Here is a 27560-nt window from a genome sequence, read left to right on the forward strand (position 1 = left end):
ATCTTCCAATCTTCATAAAGGAAAGCAAGATGTTCATTACTCTATTCTTACTTTAGCTATATTTCCCATTTCCCATAATTATAACACGAGATGAATGAGCTGAATATATTATACATATGATCACTTGGACCACAAATGGGCACTAAACTAATCCAAGAACTTCATACAATTAGAATGGGTTGTTTTTTTTTAAAAAAAAAGGGGGTGGGGAGAAAATAACGTATGCTCCAGAATTGTAGCACTAGTGTGGTCCACCACATTTACCTCATAGCTTTACCAAGCTATCATCAACAAAGTAGAACCATTCTAAGATCAGTTCCAAATTCAATATATTTGAGCAAAGTTAAATCTATACAGTCCAGTGCATATACTTGAAGACCAAAAGTATCAAAGGAGAATTCCTTCTACAAATGTCTACACATACACTTATATTTAACAAAGCATCTATAAACTGGATTACTGACTGGCTGCAATCAAGAGACAAAAACAAAAAATGAAAAAACAATTCAAGAAACAAGAAAAAGTCTATTTGCCAGGATCTTCTTTCTTTTGAAAGATCATTTGTCAGCAGCCAATATATGAATTATAATTATGTCAATATATAATAGTGGCAATATGTAGAGAATATTGTTTTGCTATCCCACAAAATTATTTTGTCATCACTGCTTTTTGAATTTCACAGTTGCTGTTGTGATGAGCAATGTCATTATCTGAATAATAAGACTTGTTTAATAAGTCTAAAGCTTTAGGGTACTGAATCTGGCCTTTTGTGTGGGCAAAAATGAAGAATTGAAAATAGCATTGCTACCTTCTAGCAGGCTCAAATGTACTTTTTCAAAAGGCAACTGGACTTTTTTTTCCCTTGAGGAAGAAGACGATTTGCTTCTCATCCAAGAAGCTTTCTTGGATTCTTCTTTCTTGGATGAGAAGCAAAATGTCTTCTTCTTCTTCTTCCTCAAGGAAAAAAATAGTCCAGCTACCTTTTGAAAAATCACCTTTGAGACAGTAGTGAAATCCAATTTTTTTTACTACTGGTTCTGTGGGCGTGGCTTGGTGGGTGTGACTTGGTGGGCATGGCAGGGGAAGGATACTGCAAAATCCCCATTCCTTCCCCACTCTGGGGCCAGCCAGAGGTGGTATTTGCCGGTTCTCCGAACTGCTCAAAATTTCCGCTATTGGTTCTCCGAACTGCTCAAAATTTCCACTACCGGTTCTCCAGCACCTGTCAGAACCTGCTGGATTTCACCCCTGCTTTGAGACAACTATGACCTAGATGACTGAGAATCTCCACAGACATTCAGCCTTCTAGCAGTTAACCACAGGGAAGAGCTTCAAGATGCCCATGGTACGTTTTTCCATTTTATAAAAATGTAAGGAGCCTTTTCTAACCCAAGAGCCACACTTGATACTAGAGGCACCAAATTTTATGGACTCAAGACAAATACTTGATTTAATTTAATTTGAATACAGTGAATATGATCATTTCACTGTATTTAAGAATTTGCCCCCGTGTCTCAGTAAAATTACAGTTTGGCAATAACTTTCGTAAGGTTTCTATAGTTAAATGTAAAGTTTAGTGATTGTGATGCAGCTCTTGGTCTTAGGTTGCACACCCATTTTATAATCACATTAACTTTCCTCATATGATTTAATAAATTGTTTATTAAAGCAAACAAATAATATACCCACAGGTACTTCTTTGCCACAATTCGCTTTCCTAAGAAATTAAAGAGTCAAGGACTAAAGCATACCTATTGAAAATATTATTTCATTGCCACTTATGTTTAAAACAGGAACTCATTAAAACAGTAAGCAACATCCCTCAAAATCCATTTCCATTACTTGTTAGAAAATAATTATCATTTTAACATCTGGCTTCAAAAATGTGCATAGAACTATATTAACTATATTATCAAGATCTTCACCAAACTGCTGCAAAAGGAGTAAACATTATTAGACTGGAACTATAAACTCAGTCAAAAAACTTAGAATGCTTTTGTCCATTAACCACATTTCCAAATGTCTTGTTATTAAAAATATGTCCTCCCAAAATAAATGTGTATGCGCTAAAAATGTTGCACTCTGATGTACATTTACTTGGGAAGAAGTCCCACTGACCTCAGGAGGACTTGATTCTGAGTAAACATTGTAGAGACTTGGGCTGAAAGTTTTAAATTTGCCAAAATCCACTTAAAATATGCAGTCCAGGAAATATAATCAGCTCCACAGGGGCACATCACTCTTTCAGCAAATCCAAGTGAGGAATGTACAGTGCAAAGTTAGTTTAGAAGTAGAGCCAGGACTCGTTTGATTGCTGGAGAACTCAGTACATAAAGAAACTATTTGAGTTATTGCACAACCCTACCTTTAAACCAGCTTTAAAATGACAGAAGTATATTCTAACTAGTAATGGAAATATTTGTTTACCAAAAGCATCTTTCCAGTATGGTAATGATCCTAGTCTATATCCTATTTGTTATGCTCAATACAGCACTTAAAGAAGCTACCATATAACTTGCATATTAAGTAGATATAAATGCAATAACTATTTCAAGAATCACCCAGCCAGCACAGGCGATTTGTAATTGGACTAGATTCCAAAGTGACATCTAATTTATTGCTCAGCAACCAGGCAAAAGAAATTAAAAACAAGACTTCTATTTTTAAGAAGTTAAAATAGTGCAAGTTTCAAGTCTTACACCGAAGTGCCCAAATTCAGTAATAAATATGCAAGATTTTACTATAGTCAAATTATTACTTAGCCTTCTCCCAGAATGGATTAGAATTAGCATAATATCAACTTTACTTGAACTGTGAAAAGTTCCTATTTATTATCCTGATTGCATTGGAGAAATATAATGGAAAAGGAAAAGAAATAACAGAAAAGTACAGAATATATCCAGGAGTTCTCAAACTAGGAAGTGGGTAGATGCACCCAAAGCTACAATTATGACAGAATTCTCCTCTATTTGCCTGGACAATGGAAAAGGAAGCAACTAAGTAAGGATGTTCTATAGCTGTTTAGAACAATTAGCAAGAATTGATCCAAAATATAAGAGAGGCTGTATCAAAAATACATAAATCCACATTTATAAGTTATACAAAAGTAAGCATGCTTTTTCTTCTCCTTAAAATGAGCTTTAATGGTTTTATTGTTTATTTACTATGAAAAGGGAATAAATATAATTTTTTTATTTTATGAAATTATGAAAGTTTACTGCATCTTTATTCTGACACGTAGATTAAAATATAATTATTAAAAGTGGCATATTAACTTCTTACTCAACTCTAAATCCAACAAAATCATGATGAGTACTGTCATTACAATTTATTTATCATTTTAGGGGATCATGGCAAAACTCATGATACATACGCCAACAGATACTGGAAATCTGATTCCAAGAAAATCTCATTTGAAAGAAAGGTATAAAATAAAAAGGTCAAGAAGACTGATTTGTTAAGAGAGGAGCAAATATTTGTATAAGTAGTCTTTGGCGTATGACCATTTGTTCAGTGATTGTTCAAAGCTATAATGGGGCTCAACTGATGGTTTTAACTAATCTTTGGAGTTCCAACTATCCCAGCACCCCACAATCATGATCTGGGTACTTGACAATCAGTTAACACATCTGACTCGTTGCAGCACCCTGTGATCCTGTCATTGCCATTTACAGCTTTCCAGAAAGTTAATGGGGAAGCTTGTAGAAGATCATAGGTCATTGGGGTGCTCCCTGACCCTCCCCTACCACCCCTGCATTTGTGCTGATCACTCACACACCCTCCTTGACTCTCACCACACCGCCCTCACACCTTTGTGTACTCTCTCAGACAAATGCCTCTTGCACACATCTTCACAACCTCCCCAATCCTCTCACACTCTTCCTCCACCCCCCACCCCCCGTAGTAGCAGCCTACTGGTCTGGGATTTGCAGTTTTCTGCTGGCTTCTCCACTGACTTTGTCACATAACAACCACGGCATTCAATTAAAGACTGCAATTGGGATTGCAGGATTGCTGTCACTAAGCAATGTGGTTGTGCATTATGATTACATCCCTTAGTGACAGGAATTCCATCCTCAATTGCTGTCTTACGCTGAGGACTACTTTTAATATTATGCTTTCATCAGAAAGTAAAATCAAACGGAAAGCTTTCAGTAATGTGTAATATAGTATCTTTACATAACTAAAGGAACTGGAGGTCTATAATGAGGCACCTCAAAGGTTCAGGGTTGTGGGATTTCTAACCACATTTTGAAGTTTAAACCATTATCCAGCAGCTGTTCCTATCAATTCCCTGCCCCTTTCACCTTCTGGTAACCAAAACATCCAGACATTTGACCACAAGCAGCATTATCAGCTGCTGCTACTGGGTGGCTTACAGTATATCTATAAAATATATACAGTAAGAAATAGTTTGACTTCATAGAACAATAGGGTTGAAAGGAATCTCAGAGAATGACTGATAGATGAGAAGCCAGCTTCTGTTTAAAGATCTCCAGTGAAGCAGACTGATCCTCCTGGCATCTATACTGAATCCATTCTCCTCTCCTCAGTGTGTGTGTGTGTGTGTTTGTGTGTGGAGTCTGGACCCTCTTCGGCATGTTCTCTGTTCTCATATTTGAAGACTGCTATGAGCTCAACATAACTGAAACCTTCTTGAGCCAGGCTTCCAAATCTCTAACCCTCATGGTACTATTTTCTTCCTGATCAATTTTAGAATATTATATTATATTATGTTATTATATTATATATCTTTTTCAAATTTCATCTTTTTACTGTAAATCTTTTTCTCTCTTCTCGGAAGTATTAGCCAACCACCTACCCATCTCCAGTTTATGTTGTATGTTAACTGATAAGCATCTCTTTAATTCCGTCCTCCAAGTAAATGGGTTGCCATTTGGTCATGAACAAGATGATAATAAGTAAAAGAAGAGCCAGTTTGGTCTAATGGTTAAGGTAGCAATTCAAAAACTGGGAGACCATGGCTTGAGGATGGAGTCCAGCCATAGACATAAAAGCCAGTTGGTTGACTTTTATGGGGTCAGTCAGTCTCTCTCAGTCAAATCCACTTCATAGGGTTGTTGAGAAATAGAGAGGAAGGAGTATTAGATTTATTTACCACCTTGAGTTATTTATAAAAACAGGAGTTTTATGGCACTTCACACAAAACTTTCCTCTAAACCGAAACTGTTAGCAATCAGTCTTTGTGCACTATCTAGCTGATATCTTATTATTTTTTAAGGAATCTAACCAGAGAGATTTTGCCAACATCTATTATGTCTAATGCACTCCCATTATTTATTTAAGTTAACTAATATTATTAAACGAGATTAACATTAGTCGGGGTAAGCCAATCCATATAACTGAATTCTAGAAGAAATTTCACTGTAAATTAACAGGGATTATTAAAGGGATGAAGAATGAGATAAAAGTAACATGAAAGTAACATATATAGCCATGCTGAAATGACAGCTAGTGGCAAATCATCGGCCATTTGTTGAAAAAAAAAATTAAAACATGCTAAATTATTTAGGCCTTCCAAAGATTTCCATTCTGATTTTAAAAACTGTAGGAGGAAGGAAAGGAAGACTCATTAAACTGAGAAATCAACCCATCTTTCTCCCCAGTAGTTCTAAACATTCAACAGGTTATGTAGCAAATAAGTATCCGAGGTAATGTTTGGTGTAAGAAAATATGCATGGATCTGATAGAGAGTTTAAAATAATGAGCTCCTAGTTCTATGATCTAACAGATTAAAGTTCACTTCTTAAATAATTTAGTTTAATCAACCTGGAGCTGATGACAGTGATTCATCTCATTACTCTTATGTTAGAGGTGAAAGGGCCTCTTGCTGCTTGACACAGTCTGGGTGAGGTCCTGATAAGCTAGGTGTGCCAACATTAACAATAAAGCATGCATAGTCATACATCCATAGAAATATGTAAGAATCTGAATAGATTATGGCATAGAATTTGCAGATATAACATCACCAATTTTTCCAAAAATGCTGACATACTTTGCAATATTGAAGATATGATATTACTGAGGGTAAAGGTAAATTGTGTTTTGCTTGGGCATGCAATATCGCTGAATTTTTCAAGAGAAATGATGGTCTCTGGGCAATATAGAGAGTAAAAATATAAGCATTTATTTTTATACTCTGTTTTTGTTTGATCTAATTTAACTAGTATTGAGATAGCTTCCAAGTGCAATATTTGATATTTTAAAAGCAACCATATTTAGAGCTAGTTCTTTACTTATTCCAAGTAAAAATGGATGTTGTTGCCATTTAACTAGACCACATATATGTATTAGGCATAAATTATAGTAGATTCACACATAAAACATAGCAGCACTTTTAACTGTTATTTTATATGTTGTTTGTTTTCTTGTTTGTTTTATATCCTGCATTCATTGTTTTTACAAATAATTCAAGGTAGCAGACATATCCAACACATGTTCCTCCTTCTATTTTTCCTAAACAACAACCCTGCGAGATAGAACAGGCTGAGACAGATAGATTGACCCAAAATCAATAGTTGCCAAAGTTCTTGTTCTGTACATCAACTGGTGTACAATTATTTTATAACTAGACTAGGTTAGTTTTTTCAGTGTGTTTAGGTCTAGTAGGTTCACTGAAACTAAAATATACCATTTAACATGAAACCTACTTGATTTCTGAAATAATCTGCTGTATTCTGAACAAAATAAGATTTTGATTAATAATCTAAATTATATACTTTTAAATGTCAATAATTCTTGAATTCAATATTCTTGAATAATATCTATAAAAGGGAAGGCCTCCCATGTTTTATTCAAGGCACTTCAGGGAAACTAATTTATTTTTTATTATTTACACAAACTGCTTTTATTTTGCTTTAACTGGCAAATCTAAGAAGCTAGCAAAGTTAAAACTAGTGTAGCTATAAGCCTAGTGTCTGCAGCACCAAGTAGCCATGCAGGCCAGCAATGAGCAGCCCAAAGGTGGCAGTGGGCAGAGGCGGCACAAGCAGCATGGCTCCACTGGTGGCGGCTGGCAAAGGGGCCCTGGCAGGCTGGTGGCCCAGCAGGGCAGCCCAGAGACGTGTTGCCAAGACGGTGAAGAGCCCCCGCGAGGCCAGCAGCAACAGGGACAGCCACTTGGCAGGTAGAATGGGGCCCGCCGCAGCCAAGAAGTGTCCCAGCAGCAGCTGGGCCAGCAGGCAGGTTGGGTGAGAAGCACCCTACTGGCCAGGCACTGAAGCGCTGCCGCTGCTGCTGCAAAGAGAGAGAGAGAGAGAGAGAGAGAGAGAGAGAGAGAGAGAGAGAGAGAGAGAGAGAGTCTCTCTCTCTCTCTCCCTCTCTCTCTCGCACACACACACACACACACACACACACACACACACACATGTCCCTCACCATCCCCCACCCCAAGGCAGCCACATCCCTTCACTAACCTGCTTTCCAGCTCCGTTCTCCCCTGTGTGAGCAGGGCAAGAAAAGTAGTCTGTGGGACTACGTAAAAAAAAAAAAAATAGTTCAGACCTTCCAACTTTTCAAAATCTTTTCTTTTCTTTTTTTTGAGAAGTTGGAAGGTCTGAACCAGGAGTGAAATGCTACTGGTTCGCTCCAGTTTGGGTGAACCGGTAGTGATAAAAACTACTGGTTCTGGCGAATAGGTAGTAAAAAAAATGCTTTAAAAAAGTAAAAAAAAAAAGTTCTGACGATCGCGCGGCACAGCTGTGATTGTTGAAACTTTTTTTAAAAACCTTTTTTAAAGCATTTTTTTTTACTACCGGTTCAAGCGAATAGGAAGTCAAAAAAATGCTTTAAAAAAGTAAAAAAAGAGAGTTGGCCATACCCACCCAGTCACATGACACCCCCCCCCCAAGCCATGCCCACAGAACCAGTAGCAACAAATTTTACATTTCACCACTGGTCTGAACTATTTTTTTTACCATAGTCTCACAGACTATTTTTCTTGCTCTGCACGCGCAGAGGAGAACAGAGCTGGAAAGCAGGTTAGTAAAGAGATGTGGCTGCCTTTGGGGGGTGGGAGGGGTGAGGGACCTGTGTGTGTGTGTGTGTGTGTGTGTGTGTGCGTGTGAAAGAGAGAAAGAGAGAGAGAGAGGAAGGGAGGGAGAGGGAGAGAGAATGTTCCCACTTTTTTTCTCTCTCTCTCCCTCTCTCTATCTCGCTTTGGGATCTCGCTTTGGCCTCAGCCAAAGTGCAGCAAAGGCATGTGCGGGGCAGCCGGCTGCTCGCTTGAGGAGGGTCTTTTCTACTTGTGTGCACGCTCCCGGATCCGCCACAGTCAGCCAGGGGGTTGCGAGAGGAGAAGGAGGGGGAGGAGGAAGAGGAGGGAAGCCTCCGCCATGGCTCACGCTTGTTCCTTAGCCAGTCCGAATTTCAAAAACGTTGCCAAGAAGAAAGAAAAGGAGTAGCAAAGAGCCCCAAGGAGAGTTGCTGGGCTTTCTGAGAGAGTGAGAAGAGACAGAGAGACAGAGAAAGAGAATATATATATTGCGGGTGTGCATATGCAAAAAATTAAAATCTCAGGTGTTTTCCCGCATCATTGTAAATAAGTTGGTTAAAATGTTTAAAATTCTGGTTAAAATCCCAGCTTAAAATCTTCTTGTAAAATCTTTACAATGACGCGGGAAAACACCCGAGATTTTAATTTTTTGCATATATATATCTTTGGTGAGGGCGCTCCGGCTTTCTCTGAGCCTGACCTCCGGGTTGGGTGTGCGAAGTTCGGTGGGGCCAGCTCCCTTTTCTCACTGCCCTGAGCTTCTTAAAGCTGTGGCTGGGCACTATGGGCCCGTCCCCCTTTCCGTCGTCCCATCCTCCTGGATCCCATTCCCACCCTGCCAGCCCTCATGTTAGTGAGGCCGGTGTCAGTCGTGGCCAGGTTGGGCCTGTTTCTTGGGGTGGAGAGCAGGTCGAGCATCTCCCCAAGCAACCGAGGCACGCCCAACACAAACAAGGGTTGGAAGAAGCTCCAGCAAGAGTGAGGTGCCGGAGAATCAGCCCCGGCCGCTTCTCCATCCCCCGCCATTGCCCTTACCTTCTCAGGCCAGTTGAGGAGTGACTGGGAAGGGAGGGCGAGGGGTGGGGCCAGCCAGTGATGGGGCAGGGAACAGCAGCAGAAGGCCCAAAGAGCTGCATGCGGCTCCGGAGTCGCGGGTTGCCGACACCCGCACTATAGAATATAAATAAGAGCCTTATATAGTAAGGTTAATAATTAAAATGAGGTAGCCCTTGATTTACAACCACAATTGGAACCAGAATTTCTATTGCAAAGTTTTGTTAAATGACCTGCGCCTGATTTTATGATTTTTTTTGCCATGATTGTTAAGCAAATAACTGAAGTTAAGTGAATCACATGATCATTAAGCAAGTCTGGCTTCCCCCATTGACTTTGCTTGCTTTTCATGCTGATTGCCAAGCACTCAAATTTTGATCATGTGATCACAGGGATGCCACAATAATTGGGGATGCCACCGTGATTATAAGTGAGGACTGGTTATAAGTTATTTTTCAGTGCCATTATAACTTTGAATGATCACTAAATTAATGGTTATAAGTCAAGGACTAGCTGTATTTAAAATTTCTATCAATGTAAAATATGATTTCTGATATATAAATGGCAGAGCATTGCTTAAATTGTACAATTGATGCTGAGTATAATATTGAGAAACTGTGAGATATGTTCAATTAGTTTATAAATTAAAAAATAGAGTGGGGGGAACTTGGAGATTAAATACTTATCAGTATTTAGCAGTTCTTTTTCGCTTTCTCTTTTAATATAAATTACAATACAGTGGAGACCCTTGGTATTAAGCTCAAAGATCCAACAGCCAGGATTTTTTTACAGCTTTCTGAATGTTAACTATGAGAATGCTTATTTCAAGTTCTACAGGAAGGGAACTCTAACAGAGAACATTGGAGTATAGTAACCTAATTGGTACAAACATAAATATAACAAGCATAAACCCAAGAACACCAAATGAATAACAAAATAAGGGGAAATAAATCTTTCCCCCCCTCAAATCTCCACAGAAAAATCAGTAAGAAATATTAAAGCTTTAAGCCGGATGGAGGGGAGAGCTGATGTCAAAAAAAAATTCTGTAACAAGGGCATCCCACTAACTGGACTTTCTCGTTTTTCTTTGAAGATTTTTCATTTCGCATCCAAGAAGCTTCTTCAGCTCTGAAGAAGGATGAGAAGTGAAACATCTTCAAGGAAAAACCAGAAAGTCCAGTTGCCTCTTGAAAAAAGCACCTTTGGGAACACCATGACTTGGATGATTGAGAATCTCCATAGACATTTAGCTATATAAAAATAGTTTTAATTTTCTTGTAGAGTTGATTTCCTGGTCTGATACTTCTACTTGATAGAGTTGACAGTATCAGGTTCTTTTTTTTCCCCCTCACAACAAAAACAGTGAAATAAAAAAAAACCAACACAAGAGAGAACTTTTTTGCAGTTATCCATTTCACTCTTAAGAGCTATGCCATTTGTAGCAGGGTAGAATTTGTTTAGGCACAGCTTTGGGAAAATTATTGTCTAAAAGAGACAGAAAAATTATTACCAAACAGTTATTGAAAAATCCAGTGCTGAAGCACAATTATATTTCCAAAGCCTCCATGACTATCAAAGTAATTTGATGTACACAATAGTTTGATAATTGACTATAAGTCAATGAAAAGTCCAATTGGAAAAAATCAAAGGCTATATCTCACAGATATTTCAGAGAAGTGTTGGTCAATATAATTCTAATATTCAATGAATTAATCATTTGGTTTAGATAAAGTGTTCCAGTCTAGTACCCTTAAAGATGACAGTCTAGATGCAAGATCCGAGGGCTGTGTGACAGGATGAGCTCCTGTTATTTGCCTTAGCTGCTGTCCACTTAGCAGTTTGAAAGCATGCAAATGTGAGTAGATAAATAGGTACCATTTTGGTGGGAAGGTAACAGCATTCCGTGCACCTTTGGCATATGCCACATGACCACGGAAATGTCTTCGGACAATGCTGGCTCTTCGGCTGTGAATCAGAGATGAGCATCGCCCCCTAGAATCGGACACAAATGGACAGGGGAAACCTTTACCGTTACCTTTCCCATACTATATACTCAATAGAACAATTATATTTGCACCTTTGGGTAAATATACCTATTTATAATGCAACGCCTCTCCTGTTTCTATAATAAAAAAAATCATTAACACTTTGGTTAAATATGCAGATAAGTGATACCTTCAATCACTACCATTTTAAGATGCTAATAAGACATAAATCATGGTGCTCCTTAATAAACTTCCACATTTACCTCCAACTGATGACATCATTATGAAAAGAGAAAATACAAAAAGAATCAGACTTTGGAGGAACACAATAAAAAGAAATATTTGTGAATAAGACATTAGTTAGTTAGCAAATGTATACATTTGGTATAATGTATACATACGAAGAGCACCAACAGTTTGGTATAATTTTTAAAATGGTGCCCTAAAAACCAGAAGGTTTTAAACCAATCAGCCTCCTAGCCAGTCAACCTACCACTCAGGGTTGCTATTGTGAAGAAAACAAGACGGAGGAGAATTAGTTATACTTGCTGCCTTGAGTTATACATAAAAAGATGGGATAAAAATATTTTTCATATAAACGATTCATTCATATTGCAGTAGACTTTAGATGCAAGTATATCCTACGTATAGCAAGTCTGATTTATCTTTATCCAGAAAGCTGTCAGTATTCACAGTATCCTTGCTAGAAGTTGATCTAAAACGACATACCAATCCCATTTACTGTTTAATATTCAAACTGAGGGAGATGGTGGCCTAGTAGTTACAATACTGGGCTTGTAGACTGGAAGGTCAGCAGTTTGAGACCCAAGCACCATGTGATGGGGTGAGCTCCCGTTCTTGCCCCAGTTCCTGCTAACCTAGCAGTTCGAAAGCATGTAAAAGCAAGTGATTAAATAGGTACCATTTTGGTGGGAAGGTAACAGGGTTCAGTGCACTTTGGCATATACTCATGCCAGCCACATGACCACAGAAGTGCCTTCGGAAATGGACATGAGCACTGCCCCCTAGAATCACATACAACTACACAGGAAACCTCTACCTTATTATTATTATTCTTCAAACAGAAAGCCAATTGTTAAGACTGGTGAAAGCTCTGCAATCCTTGCTTCTTTGCAGATTTGCTGTTTCAGTATTAATTAAGCATAATTCAGAACAAATTTCTTGACTTTCTTCACACATAAAATTATATCTCTCTTGATATCTCTTGATGTCTCTCTTGATTTTATGATTTTATGGTTGGTTTTAAATTTTGATATGGATTTTAAATTGATAAATTTTAAACTATGGGCCAAATTTAACTATTTTAAATCTATTTTTAATCGTACTTATGTATAAATGTTTTTTATTTTGGCTGTTCACCGCCCTGAGTCCGAAAGGAGAAGGGCGGTATAGAAATTCGAATAATAAATAAATAAATAAATAAATATCTGGACCTTGAGTGAAACACTCTACAAAAAGAAATACTGTACTTCTAAAATTTATCAAAGTGATGAGAAAATTAAGGCAACTGAGAATAAAGCTTAACGTTTCAATACGCATCAGAGAACTAGCCTTTTGTTGAAATTGAGTAGCATTTCAATTTGTACAGAATTAATAAAACGTGCTCACAGTCAAGAAACCACAAGTAATGTCAAACTTGAGGGGTGCATTATCATACAGATGGCACTATCACATATTTGTATCGCTACATCTGATGCAAGAACATAAATTACAATGTTTGTGTGATTATTTCATGTGTTATTTTTTTCATCTGCCTCCTAGTGCTCTCACTGTGTGGATAGGCATGCGTACTCAGAATAGAAAGGCATCAGGAGCAGTTCAAAATGACAGATGGTTTGGCAACTTTTTTCAGTGAGTGCAAAATTTTAAAAAAAAACTTAACTATGCTACTGAGAAACTAAAAAAGGTTAATTAGCCCAAAATTGGCCTTTTAAAGACAAAATATTAAATTGTGAATTAACCTAAGTTCTACCATTCTGTCTTGTGCAGTCTCAAAGAAGAATATGAAACCTTTATTTCAACTTCCAAGCTATACATAATTTTTTGTTATGTCTGAACCTAGTTCTCTTTAGTTTACAAGTCAATGCCTAGTATATTCTCCCTGGAATCCCAAACAAAAGAAGCTTCAATTTCCAAGATGCTGCCATTCAAATCAGATCACAAAGCCTGAAATGCCACTCAACACACAGGTTATCATTATGGATAAGAGAATCACAGAATTGAAAGGGATCTTGGAGATCTCACCCCCTGCTCAAGCAGGAAACCCTATACCAAACTGAAAACTTGTCCTATATTTTATTTATACTAGGGATAGTGGGCCATTCCAAAATTGTGAATATTCTCTCAATGGAACGCCACCTCACCAATATAGGTGAATCCTACTGGTGGCTCAGTGGCTAAGACACTGAGCTTGTCGATCAGAAAGGTCAGCAGTTCGGCAGTTCGAATCCCTAGTACAGATCTCCTGTGTGAGCAGGGGGTTGGACTAGATGACCTCCAAGGTTCCTTCCAACTCTGTTACTGAGTACAGTTTCCATTTGTCAAGAATACCTTTATATTTTCTGGATGTAATTTGCCCACTTAATTTAGTCCATAACTATATTTAATGAATATTCAAGAATATCTATGACTTCTTTGAGTTAAACAGTAAGGAGCAATAGGTTGAATGCCATCAATATATTATTTATGCAAGTAGTCTTCAATTTGTGATTGGTCGTTTAACAGCTGTTCAAAGTTGCGGCAGACCCCCCACCCCCACCCCACCCAAGAGCTACTTACAATCTGGTCCTAAAGTTCTGGCCACTGCAGTGCCCCCATATTCATTCATTTTTATAACCAAATGCAGGATCACTGCAGCACCTCCCACCTATCTTCCCATCCTCATGGGGTCCTTGAAAATATTTCCCTTCCTCATCAGCTCCCCGCTGGCTTTAGGCCTGATTCATTCCCCACTAGGCCTCACATACTTCTCCCTTACCAGTTGAAGAGATTCTAAGTTTTCCATAGCACTGGAATGGGTTGCTTTGGCACAATTCCAAAATCATGCTGCATGGGCAAGTGGCAAACTGCTCCTTTTTGCTGTATTAACATGGCTTGCATAGTGCTACAGAAGCTTTTCACAGCTTTCAGAAGCTTGCTGCAGCACGGAAAAACAAAGTTTTGATGCTAATGCTTTTTTTTTTACTGCAACAGAGGGAGTTGGAAGTCAATGTTTCTTCTTTTCTTTCCCTGGTTTCTCCTCACATTTTTCTCCCCCCCCCTGTGTCTTCCTATTTACTTCTGTATTTTATCTTATAATCTAATAAAAATGTTAAACTTTAGAAGTGTGCTGCAGCATTGTGCAACCTTGTTAAGGCAGCAAAACGGAGCAATTTGTGTTGCGTTTGCTATTTTGTCCCTGCCCACAAGTAGGTGGGGCAAAATGGCAGTTGCTTCCAAGTTGCTGCTGGACAACCAGGGATAAACTGCTCCATTTTGCTGCCTTAACTCAGTTGTGCAAGCCTGCAGATGTTTTTTGTAGTGTTCAGAAGCTCTCTACAGCGCAGTGCAACCTCATTAAGGTAGCAAAATGGATTAGTTTGTCCCAGGGCTGCATGGGGTAATTCTGGAAGTAAGGGTGCAATTTAGCCAGTGGAAGCATAGCAGCTGCTTCTGAATTTGCCCCAAGCCTCTGAGGGACAAAGTGGGCCGTTACTTTGCTAACACAGTCAGCACAGGCTTTTAAGGCCCAGAGATTTCTAAAAGACTATGCCGATTGCATTAGCAAAGTAGAATGGGTTGCTTTGTCCCTCAGCCGCACAACATTATTCTGGAAGCAGCTGCCATTTTTCCAACAGTTGAACTGCATTCTGGTAGCTGTAAATATCGCTGCTGCTTCTGGAATTGTGCCACACGGTCCCATGTTGAAGTGAGCCACTCCAGCACTCTGGAAGGTCCCGGAGCTTTTCAAAAGGTAAGCCAGAAGGGGGGTATTTGGCCTAGTGGAAATCAGGCCTAAGGCTTGGGGGGAATCCAGTGGGAGTGGGAAAAGACCTGTGGGGACATGGGGGTGGGGGGCAGGATGCAGAGCACAGGATGTCTTGAGGGGGAAACCTAAGGACAACTGGTGCAAGCGGGCCTGGGCCTGGACCAGGTCTTCCCTGCCCCTGAGACATTCCATGCTCCACTTAATACTTTCACGTTCTTTTAACAATTCATTGGAGAGAGCAGGGATGGGGGCAGTGGTGGGATTCAGCCAGTTTGCATCACTTTGAGAGAACCGGTTGTTAACTTTCTGAGCAGTTTGATGAACTGGTTGTTGGAAGAAATCATTAGGACAAAGAACCGCTTGTTAAATTATTTGAATCCCACCACTGGATGGGGGTATCATTAAGTGAGACATTTGACTTAATGTCATGCATCCGTAATGGGCAGGCTCCATTACAATTGTATCTTGAGAATTACCTGTATGCCACTCCAAAACACTAGATCACCTCATGTAGATGTTGATGATCCCTCGAGATAAAATGAATCCCTGTGGGGCAGGGATGCTATATAATTCAATCTGGATGCTCTACAACACTATCTACATACAGTAGCCCCACAATAGCATTTTCTGAATACAGCCCAATAGGGAGAACGAATTCCATTATAAAATTGCACCTTAAGTCCCGAAAAATACTATTAGTGATGGTACTGAATTTTACTAAAGAGGTCCAAGGAAAATTAACAAACTACTCTTTCATGAAACCCCAAAGTCCTTTTTTTTTTCATATATAATAGCCACCAAAGCCCCAATTTAAATCATTTCAAATATCTTTCAGTTATATTTGAAACTATGAAACTATCACTTTTCTGATTATCTTTTCCAAAAATAGCTGAAACTGGCCTATAATTGTTAGCTGTCCTGAATCAAGGAAGAAATTTTTAAGTGAAATCTTCTTGTCTCCTGTGGAGGTCAAAGAAAAAGTTAGCCCCCAGTTTTTCCACATAACTTGCCACATCCTTGAGGCTAACAGGCTGAGAAGAAATCAAAGCAACAGGACAAGTGCTGGTTGAAGTTACATTTCTATATTCTGCCCTAACACTGGAGTCCATCTTATGGGAAATATTAATTTTGCCCACATAGATTGTTTTATCTCCTTTTTGCAAATATTTTGATGGATAGATGTTTCAAATATAACACATTAAAACTATACTGCATTGTTCTATGTTGATGGAACTGAAGCAGTAAAGTTGCTAAACAGTTTAAAACTGTTTAGCAACTGCATTATAAAATAACTGCGAAAGTGTTGAAAAAGTAACTTGCAAACAACGTTCACATTAACAAACTCCGCAGGTCTGTAAAGCAGTAGTGGGTTCCACTTACCTTTGCTACCGGTTTGGTAGCTTCACATGTGTGTGGCGCTTTTGCGCATGCGCAGAGCATCCATGATGACGTCCGGGCAGGTGGGTGGAGCCTCCCACCGCCGCCATTACCGGTTTGCCCGAACCAGGGAGAACCAGTAGAAACCCACTACTGCTGTAAAGGCAAGCTGAAGTAAGATGATAAGCACAACTGCAGTTTAACTTAGTGACAGTTTCACTTAATAAATGAGTTGCCAGTCCCAATTATAATCACTAAACAAAGTCTACTTGTAATCACTTTCACTGTCCCTACTGCGGCACAATAAGAATTTAAGACTCTCCAAAACAAGAAGTTACTTGAGTTAGAGGGTCATGAATTAAGATTTGGGCAGCATGCCTATTTATGAAATGATAAGATTAAAGTAAACATTGATTTCAACATTCACTTTGTTAGACGTGCCATCCTGAGGGTCTGAAATAAATATAAAGTAATGTTCCCTGAGAAGATGTTCTTTGGATGTCACTGCGGGAAGGCTTTTTAAAGAAAAGAAATGTTGACAAAATCAGACTGGCGGAATTATGATCAAATAATACTTTTTAATTATGGTGAATCTACCCCCAAATTCAAAGAGGAGCTGAAATTAAAAGGACTTGTCTGCCACTGGTTACATATTTACAATTGAAAGAAAGATTTAAATTAGATTTAAAAAGTTATGGATTTGATTGTGTACAAAACAAATTGGAAACTCTACAGATAGTCCTCGACTTACAACAGTTCATTTAGTGACCATTCAAAATTAAAGCAGGATTGAAAAAAGTGGTTTATGACCATTTTCACACTTATAATGGTTGCAGCATTCCCATGACCACATGATCAAAATTCAGATGTTTGGCAACCGACTCACATTAATGATGATTGCAATATCCTGGGTTCATGTGATCACCTTCTGTGACCTGACAAGCAAAGTCGATGGAGAAGCCGGATTCACTTGACAAATTGTGTTACTAACTTAACAGGTGCAGTGATGCACTTAACTGTGGTAAGAAATGTCGCAAAATGGGGCAAAGCTCACTTAACAAATGTTTCACTTAACAACATAAATGTTGGATTCAGTTGTGATTGTAAATTGAGACTATTTATATTGTATGGTATTATTGCTAAGGTTTATAAATTGTTATTGAAAATGAATTTGGAGAATGAATATGTATGATTCAACGGGAAAATTGGACATAATTTAATGCTTGAACGATGGGAAACTAAAGAAAGGATTTAAAATTCACATTAAATTATAATTTAAAAGAAAATGTTACTTTTGGTATGTAACACGAGATAAATTGTCAAAAATGTACAAAGCTACTTCAAATTTATGTTGGAAATGTAAATCTAAAAAAGGAACTTTTTATCATTTATGGTGTACTTGTGCTAAAGCAAAGAGATATTGGAATAGGGTTCACATCTAGACTATTAAAATGAATATAAAGATAAAACCAGAGTTTTTTTCTTTTAGGCCTAATGGACAAAGATCTTGAAAAAAAGATTGGAATTTTAATGTTATATTTGCTGACAACAGCAAGAACGTTCTATGCACAAAAGTAGAATAATACCTTAATTCCCACAATGGATGATTGGCTGCAAAGGGTTAGCAGAAATGACTAAATTGACTGCTTTAATTAAAGGAAAGGATACAACCAATTTTCTTTCTATTTGGAAATTGCTTCTGGATTTTGTGCTTGAGGTAGGAAAAAAATGAAACTTTGATTTTGAGTTTGCTGATAAGGTTTGTTGTTATAGAAATAGTATATATTATTTTGTAAAAGGAAAAAGTTGAGGCTGTATGTTCTTACATTATTGTACTGCACTAAAAAGAGTTGGAAGTCAATACATTTTCTTTTCCTTTGTACCCTACACTTTTTTCTCTTATTTTTCTTCCCTTATTTTCCTATTATTTTTCTTTTTCTTTGTACCTTATACTTTGATAAACTAATAAAACATTGTGAATCAGTTTGTGCAAGGATGTGTCCCCCCACAACCCTTTATATTTCACAGAGCAGCCAAAGACAGCATGATACACAAATATTATGGGAAATTCCTTAAGCACATTAACAAAATTATCTTAACCATTTAACCAGTACCTACCATTACAGTGTTCTTATACCAACAATCTAAAATTGACCTAGGAAACTGGGTAACCATGACAACAGTCACACAGGGATCTACCATCTTTAGATTTAATATATATATACATGTGTGTGTGTGTGTGTGTGTGTGTGTGTGTGTGTGTGTGTGTGTGTATCGGGTGGGTTCCACTTACCTTTACTACCAATGATGACATCATGCCAGGTGGGTGGAGCCTCCTGCCAGCTTTACTACCGGTTCTATAGAACTGAGCTCTCAGAGAGGGTTCTCATCTTTATGGTGAACTTGGCCAGTCATCCTGACTGCTCCTGACTGGGCAAGATCACCATAAAGACCACCTTAGCTAGCTCAAAAAGAGACATTATACAGCATCTCTATTCCCAGATGGTATCTTTTCTAGACACTCAAAAATAGCATCATCCATCCAAAATTGGCAGACTGTCAGATGTCACATCTGTTCAGAAACATGAATTCTGTACAGATCAGAGTTAGTCCACCTCTCAGATTTTCATTCCTAATTTACCTAGAACCATGGAGTAACCTGGAGAGAACAGCTACAAAAGATTAACTCCATCCCATCCCCATCATCTCACTCAGACAGGTCTTCATGGTACATGCCACATTCATGCTTCATTCGGAAATAAATCCAGGATACAAGATGCTTTATCAGTAGTTGACCTGGGAACAAAGAATAGGGTTTTTAAGTTGGAGGGCCAACCCTATTATCATTTTGACTTTTTTCAAGTTGCAGCTTAAATAAATAATTGAGACCAGCCTTGGTAAGGCTTTAGAAATACAAACTCACTTGAATGATCTTTTAATACCCCAAATTAGAAACAACCATGTTCAAGATCACTTCCTCTGTATTCCCTCTATTTCTCTATTAATAAGATTGCAATCTATTTATGAACATGTACCTTACTAAATCCAGAGAGAGAGCAAATTCTGAGTAAATACACATATGATTAATTTGAAAATCTTTAGCTGTGTGTGTATTTAAGTATATACAGTATATGTTTGGGTATGTGTGTGTTTACAGATATCAATCACACACACACACACACACATACACACACACATCTATATTAGAGTACAATATTGAAATGAAAAAGAATTAACACATAATTCCCCATATTGTAAGATGCATTCAACGCTTGAATACAAGACCCCAAGGAAAGATTGAAGGCAAACAAGGCCCAGGCAGAAGAAGAGCATCATGGCTACAAAATCTAAGGGACTGGTTTGAACAAAACTCAACAGAACTTTTTCATGAGGCTGTTGATAAAAATAGAATTGCCAACATGATTGCCAACATCCAATGACGGATATGGCACAAGAAGAAGATAGCAATCCTTAAAGACATTCATAAATCCTACATTTGAAGCAACAATTCCTACAACAAAGGCAAAACTCCATGAATACAATTTGATTTTATTGTATCATTAATTTCTTAACAAATTCAACACTGATAATAGATATTATTCCAATAGCGCTATTATTTTGTTCAGGTGGACTACAATTCCTTTCTTAAAACTTATTCTCATCATATGCATCTTATTGCCTACAATAATTACTATGGGATTGTGTTTCAAGGCAAGATTCACATATATAATAGTTAACCATGAAGTTTAAAGTTTATGATAGTTATATTCATAAATAAAATATTGTTGATTCATAATGTTGTAAGAAGCTGCCACACTCTGAGCAGACTACATTATATTACCATAATACCCTATTTCCCCCAAAATAAGACATCCCCTGATAATAAACCCAATTGGTTCTTTTGAGCGCATGGCAATAAAGCCAAGCGCTTATTTCAGGGTTCAAAAAATTATAAGTCAGGATCTTATTTTCGGGGAAACACAGTATTAGCATATTTGTATAACTACTCAGAAGTACTTTTGTTCTATATATTTGATGCATATAGATGTATGTGTATATGTACACTACTTCTTTTGAAATTGTGAACAGATTCCAGATTATTTTTCAAAATAAAAACTACATACCACATAAGGGACAAAATCAATATTAGGAAATATTAGACAGAGTCCTATTAATATTTTGCAATATAAATTGTTCAACTAAAGGTTAATAAGGCAAGGTAAAGGCATGAACAAATTCTCATTTCATTTTAAGTTGGTCACGGCCAGTACAATTATTTCTATTAGAAAACAGTTTTTAATCAGCTTTTAAATATGTATATAGCAACTGTTATCATTTTCAATATAAGTGGGAAAATTATATTTTCTTTTGGATCTTTCCAAAAAATCTGGGTTTTTTTCTACACAGACAAATCTCTAAACAAAAATATGTCTTTGTACAGTGAAAAGCAAACATATTTGCTACCTGTTCATATTCAACAAGTGACTCCAAGGTATAAAAGCAGCAAAATCATAGTTCTCTATTTGTTAAAATGTATCATTATCATCAAAATAAAACCAGTTCAGGTATTATACTGCCTAATTATCAACTCAATTTTCATCAATAGAACAACTGCATGGACTGAGAGGACCCTCGTTTTCCTTTCTCTAGCTGGAACTACTTATGATTCAGTATTCACTTCTAAAGGAGAAAACAAAACCAGAACCACAGTTAGCATTAATGAATCAATGAAAGAAAACAAAATTAAAATATATTATTTCAAATGATGTACTGGGGCTCTACTTCATAATTACTCTATCATCAGTATAAAGTTGCTAAAGCTCAATATATGGTTACATTTTAAGAACTATCTCCACAGATCAGTTATTGTGGATGTCAATTATACCTTTTCTTCAGCTATGCCACAATTAAAATTTATAGTATTCTAGTAAAAAAAGTTACATTTCATCTCAAAGAGATTCCAGAACTGCTAAAAGTTATTTCCTGAACCAAATATGGGATATACTTTTTTAAAAACAAGGACGGTTATTTTTATCAAATACATGGTCAGAAATATGATTATGGATTTAAAAAAATATTTTCCTTATCCTGAACAAATATTAAAAATAGCACTGCAAGATACAGATCTAATAGAGTTCAGTGGAAAGATGTAGAACTCTGTCAGTACTGGAGATCAGCGCGAGTCAGTAGAGGTTATTATAGTTAATAAAACACATAATATTTCAGGATAGAATATATTCACCCCTGCCTCCCAAATAGAATATAAGGACTGACATTCAGTTCAAAAAAGGACCAAAAAAAAAAAAAAAGCATTCCATTAATTTCTATTCAACTTGAAGTTGCCTTTTAAAAAACAGAAGCTAGTTCAATTAATTGGTATCACTTTACTTATTTTGTATGCCTCAACTGCAAGGGATTAATTAGTTTACCATACTAATGATAGATGGATTATATAAGTAGTGCCTGGTCCACAACTTCTACTTAGTGGAAGAGTTATTGAGAAATAAAATCTCAGTCAAGCATCCCTTTTTCCCCTTTCATTTCCTAATAATAATATTTTCAGACATAAATAGAATGGGGCTGGAGAAATAAGAATCTAACCCATTACCCTTTTGCAAAAAAAGAGAAAAAAAGAGAAGGAAAAGCATTTAATGCTAAGCCTTAAATATAAACAATGACAGTTCCCCGTCATAATTTTCTATGTAGGACTTACCCAGCCCAGGTATTATAGTGAAAGCAACACTTTTAAGAATGAGCTTACAATACCATAACACCATTTGGCACTTTTACATTAAAGCACAAGGTAAACCAAGGACAAAACATTAGAAGGTGTTTTAAAGCTACATTCCTAAACTAACTCCATATCTAAAAAGTGTAAATTACATTTCTCAAGAAGACATTCGCAATAAATCAGCTCCACAGGCTTCCCTAACACCCTAAAACAAACGCACACAATTCATAACCAAAGCTTTCAAAAGCTTTCCATGTGGAAGATAAAACGTCCGTACACCATATGCTTTCACACTCCGCATCCACAGGAGACACCGCACAATATTCTGGCACGCCAATCCAAAAGACACTCCGGTAGCATTTCTAAGTCAAACGGGTCACTTTTGATACTTACGGCCGGCAAAGTATCTAATGTTTCTACGTGCCACTAATAGGGATCCAGGGTTGAAATCGTTGGCTTTCTTTAAGGGCAAGCCTTGCTAAATTGGAAAGTGGCAATTCCACGGTTCAGCCCAAGAAAAATACACACCTTTTCCGATGTGAGATCCATGGACTTAGCATCCCCAGCAGCAGAGCCGGGATGGGTGGGAGAGCCCCCGGGAAGCTGCCGGTCTAAGCTAGGCTCTCGCGAAAAAGAAGGGGAGGAAATATGTGTGTACTGTACACACACAGAGGCTCCAGAGGGAGGGAAAAATAGAACAGTGTCATTCAAGGGCTTCACGAGAGAGAGAGAGAGAGAGAGAGAGAGAGAGAGAGAGAGAGAGAGAGAGAGAGAGAGAGAGAGAGAGAGAGAGGAAAAAAAAAAAAAACAACCCCGGGGAAGACTGCACCGCCCCCTCTCTCCCTCCTATCAGATCAATGGGACAAAGAGAAAGGGGGGGGGAGAGAGAGGCAGAGAAAGGAAAATCTGGGGGCTGCCTTTTCTAAAAGGGTTTCCCAGAGAGGGCGGGCGAAGGGCTGGAAGCAGCCAGCGCTCCCTCCCTTTATCAACAAGGGGAGGTCCCGCTGTGGCATCCCAACCCCCCCCCCCACACACACACACCCAAAGGAGTAAACGGGGCGAGAGGGAAAAAGAAAAAAAAGAAAAAAGAAAGTGGAACCGATCTTTCGCCCCGGGCCTCCGCGTCCTGTCAGGACCAGGAACCCATCCAGCCTCCAAAAGCGGGAGGAGGAAAAGAGAGCGGAGAAACTTTTTTTTTTTTTTCGTTTTTCTTTTTTCCCGCCCCTTTTTTTCCCCCGTCTTTCTCCCTCCCCGCCTCCATTCGAGGGTCGGGCGGCCGAGAGCAACACACGCCGTTCTAACGACTCCGGGACGGGAAGGCAGGAAGCAAGGCAGGCCCCGCAGGGATGGGGCGGCCATTAAAGCCGCTCCAATCCGAGGCTTTCCCAGCGCGCGGCGACTGCAACCGAACCGCCCCCCGGCCGTGGCTTCCCTCATAAACACCGTGGTGGCGCTCGCCTCAGCCTTTCCCCGCCGCCCCACAGCTGGGATCGGGTTCAGCCCCCCCCCCTCCTTCCCACGCCGCCCGCCCGTCCGCCCCCCGGGATCTTACCTGGCTGCATTTCTCGGGGACTTCGGGTGGCGAGGAGCCTCTTTTTCCCCAGAGTGGCCCCACTGTCCAACGGCTCGCCATTATTTCAGACTCCAGTTACAATGGGTGGAAAAAAAAAAGGATCTGCTGGAGTCAACATGGGGTGTTTGCGTATGGGGGAGTGGGGGTGGGGGTGGCCGCGCGGCAAAAAATAGGCTCCCGGGGGAGGAAGTGGGGCTGTAGGCAAAAGCAAAAGAAAAACACGGCTGTCCACATGCACCAAGGAAAAGGGGTGCAGCCACTCCCACCTGGGAAAAAAAAAAAGGGAATAGCGCTCAAGCTGGAAAAAAGACCCGTCTCTGCCTTTTGGGAGAGAGCAAAAAAAAAAAAAATGTTTTTAAAAAGAGCGCTGTCCAGCACGCAAATTCTAAGCAAGCCTCGCCTTCACAATGGGGTCCAGGAGGAAAAGGGAGTCTTGTCCAAAAAGCCCTGCGAGAGTAAAAGGGGAAAAAAAGGGGGGGGAGCGCAGGGAAAGATCCTGCTGGACTTTCTCAACCGGTCGCCCCGGCGAGAAGAAAAAGAAAGGGAAAAAAGGGGAGGGGGATGTGTCAGTGGTCCGGGCAAAAGCCGCCGCTGCTGCTGCTGCCGCCGCCGCCGCCGCCTGTTCCCGCTGCCGTCCGTCCCTTGTTAGTCTAATTGCATTGGCTCGCCATCTTCCTCTTCCTCCTCCTTTGTAAAGCCGTAGCGCAGGGAGGATTGGGCGGAGAGGAGCAGAGGCGCTTGCCGCTGCCTCCTTCCAGCGCGCACGCAGACACCCGTGTCTGAAGCATTGAGAAAAGAAGGGAGGAGGACAACCCATATATACAAGTTGTCCAAGGACAGGGAAATAAATCAAGATTCCCGCCCCCTCCCCGTGACCGACATTTCCTTCTCAAGCGACGGAGGAGCGCAAGGTCCGGGCCAGGTTGGCGAGGGGACCGGATGCTCCTTTGGAGAAGCTCAGGAATTTGAAAACTTTTCTGCCCGATCCTGCCAGGCATGTGACACGGAAGTCTTGCCTGCTGCATACGCTTTTGGCACACAGTTTGAACCGGCCCAGGCCGATTGCAACCTGAAGCGGGGAGAGGGGTGTGCTGGGGGAAAACTATCGATCAGGGAAGGCTTCGCTCGCCTTTTAAGTCCAATAAGGGGTCCAAATCGCCCTTATCAGGTATGCTACCTAGCGCGCAGCGCTGATTCTTGCCGCCTTTCTACAAATGAGGATCGCTTTTCGGTGGGTAGTTCACGGCCGATTGGCTTCGAAGTTCGAATCCCTTCCCGGGGAAAAATAGTGTAAATACCTCCTCTGCAAACACCTTGGCAAAACTGCCCAGCACCTCGCCTTCCTACATTTCGCAAACGGAAGTCACCTCTCCCTGCCCGAGGGAGTCCTAACTCTGTTTTTAAATTCTTTAAACGTGCTTGCCGCACAGCGAGCAAACTTAAGGCTGCCAGGAAAAGGCACTGTTTTTAACACGGAGAAAAAAAAAAAAACAGGGATCAAAACTTCTTAATAAAGAAGAAATAAGCTACCGGTTTTATTTTACTTTTTTTTTTTAAGTAAACAAAGCATTTGCATTGCCCTGCTGCCCTAGGCAATTTGCAGGAGTGCCAGCTGCACCCAGGTCTACTCTAGCTGTCAGCCGCCCGATAGGTGCTTTATGTGCTGCTGAAAGAGAGAGTTGGGGAGACAATATTAAAAAAATAAAATAAAATATAAACCTATTTCCAACATAAAGCAACAATTTCTCTTCTGGAGAGGGGAAGACAGAAAACTGCAAGGCAAATTATATACCCATCTATTGTTTGCCGGACACTACAGGCATCTTCAGCCAATCTGTTTGACAGAGCGAGACAAACCAGGTGTATTTACGTAACTCCCCCACCACCACCATTAAAAATCTAGCCAAGAGCGTTCCGCTGGAGCTTAACAATTCAGAAAGCAGCACTTGGAGTTGCGGTGTCCTCCCAATTATTTTTCAGAGTTCTTATGCTAAGAAAAGAACTGGATGGCTCCTCAAACCAAAGTTGATAAAAAGTATAAAAACAAACTTCCGTGAAAACAATGCCTAATTCAGTATTTTATTTTCCACCTTCCTCTAATTCTTATATATATATTCAAAAGCACTTATTATTAATGGGTGATAATTGTCCATCTAAACATACTGTATTTAAATCTGCCTCTAGACTTAATCAAAGATCACTTTTCAAAGATTTTAACATTGTGAAAGGAATGGAAGATAGAGAGATGCTTTACAATATCAGATTCAACCCATAACTTAATGATTATGATTAATGATTATGGTGCATTTGCTTGCAAACTTTTGCTGAAACCTCAGATTAGAAATGCTGTGAGAATGGTTTTCTACTACATTTCATAGCATCCTTGTGTATGTGTGTATGTGTTTGGGTGTGTGTGTATCTGAATTTCAAGAAATTTACCTTTTCAAAGATGGAAAAAGTTTGCATTTAAATACAAAGTGACAAATATTAGCACAACATTTTATTGACTAGAATCCACAAATGTCTGAAGCACATGAGACCGAAGGTGACATAGTACAGCAATGAAATGTAAATGTAATTCAGTAATTATTTTAATAAATACAGAGAATACAAGTTCTAGATTGATATCCCACCTTTTGTTATGGAGCTCAAGGTGGCAACCATAGTTGCCTAGCTACCGTAAATAGTTGCCATATAGCTGCCAATCTAATCTAGTAGTTACAGCATCAAGCTAAAACCAGCAGACTGTGAGTTCTAGTTCCTCCTTAGGTATGAAAGCTGGGTCAGTCACTCTCTCTCTCAGTCTAACGCACCTCACACAGAGTTGTGGGAAAATAGAAGGAAAAGGAGTATTATGTACATTCACCACCTTGAATTACTTATAAAGTAATAAAAACAGGATAAAAATATAAAGAATAAATAAAACCAATAAAGAAATCATTGCACTCCTATTTTCCCCAGAATAGGTCCATAAGGTTGGTTGGCCTGTGAGAGAGAGTGACTTGTTCAATGAGTGGCTGAATCTAGGCCTTCGTTATGCAAGTCCAACACCTTATTTGCCACCATCACCTCCTGCATGTATTCAAAAGCACATTAAGTATTAATTGGTGATATTTAGTCATCTAAACGTAGCTGAATAAATTATACCTATAATAGTGGGACCATCAATCTTTGTTACTATTTCCTGTTCAAAGTATGTTAAGTGGAACTTCATCTTCAAGGTCTTCTGCTGAAAAATTTCAGCTTTCAGCTTAGCAGATAAATGACCAAAGGTATGCAATTCATGTATTATTTTCCAAACAGACTAACATTTTTGCCAAAAATAGAAGAGCGTTGGTGGTCACAACAGCATATATCTTACTGAAAAATGCACTGGGCATAAGTCTGGTAACAGTTGCCAAGATACATTAGGGAGAAGGTTTGCATCTGGACTTGCTGAATAATCTCTCCACAATATTTCTGTAGCTTGGTAGCCTTTTGGTTTTGACTAGCTGTCTTAATTTAAGAGCTAGAATCAGTAATATTGTCAGCATTCAAAAGCCAGTAGGAGAACATTCAGCTTCTTGCACTCTGCTGTCTTTCTGTAATTTGCTTTTCTCAAATAGTGCATTTTTGAACAAAAATTTGATTTACTAATTGCTTGCCCTGAAAAAAAATATTACTTAGCTATGGGTATTTCCATACTATCAACATTTGTGCTATGTAGTTCCTCACAAATCAATTTGAAACGCACCCACAATCATCTTCATTTCTACTTATCTGGAACTGCGGGGAGAAAGTCTGAAGTTAATTCTGAAATTGTGGAAAACATTGAAAATGACTGTATTATAATCAATTAC

General features: G+C 39.0%; 1 protein-coding gene across 13 annotated transcripts in view; it reads right to left on the reverse strand.

Annotated features, from left to right (window-relative positions):
• ARHGAP21 (Rho GTPase activating protein 21) overlaps positions 1-24753 on the reverse strand; it is an 85164-nt gene extending 60411 nt beyond the window's left edge. For 3 of the 13 annotated variants that reach the window (XM_087892885.1, XM_060684280.2, XM_060684277.2), the window contains exons 1-3: positions 23701-23883; positions 10943-11059; positions 9050-9184 (exon numbers count right to left, since the gene is read on the reverse strand). In XM_087892885.1, the coding sequence (XP_087749011.1) occupies positions 9050-9184; positions 10943-11059; positions 23701-23781 (333 nt within the window). In that variant the 5' untranslated portion in view covers positions 23782-23883. Of the gene's footprint in view, positions 1-9049; positions 9185-10942; positions 11060-22676; positions 23657-23700 lie in introns of those variants that run through there. The other 10 variants (XM_087892891.1, XM_087892889.1, XM_087892892.1 and 7 more) reach the window with 8 other exon arrangements.
• Positions 24754-27560: the final 2807 nt, after the last annotated feature.

Source organism: Pantherophis guttatus, chromosome 4, assembly GCF_059756535.1.
Source record: "Pantherophis guttatus breed Tessera chromosome 4, ASM5975653v1, whole genome shotgun sequence".
Taxonomy (NCBI): domain Eukaryota; kingdom Metazoa; phylum Chordata; class Lepidosauria; order Squamata; family Colubridae; genus Pantherophis; species Pantherophis guttatus.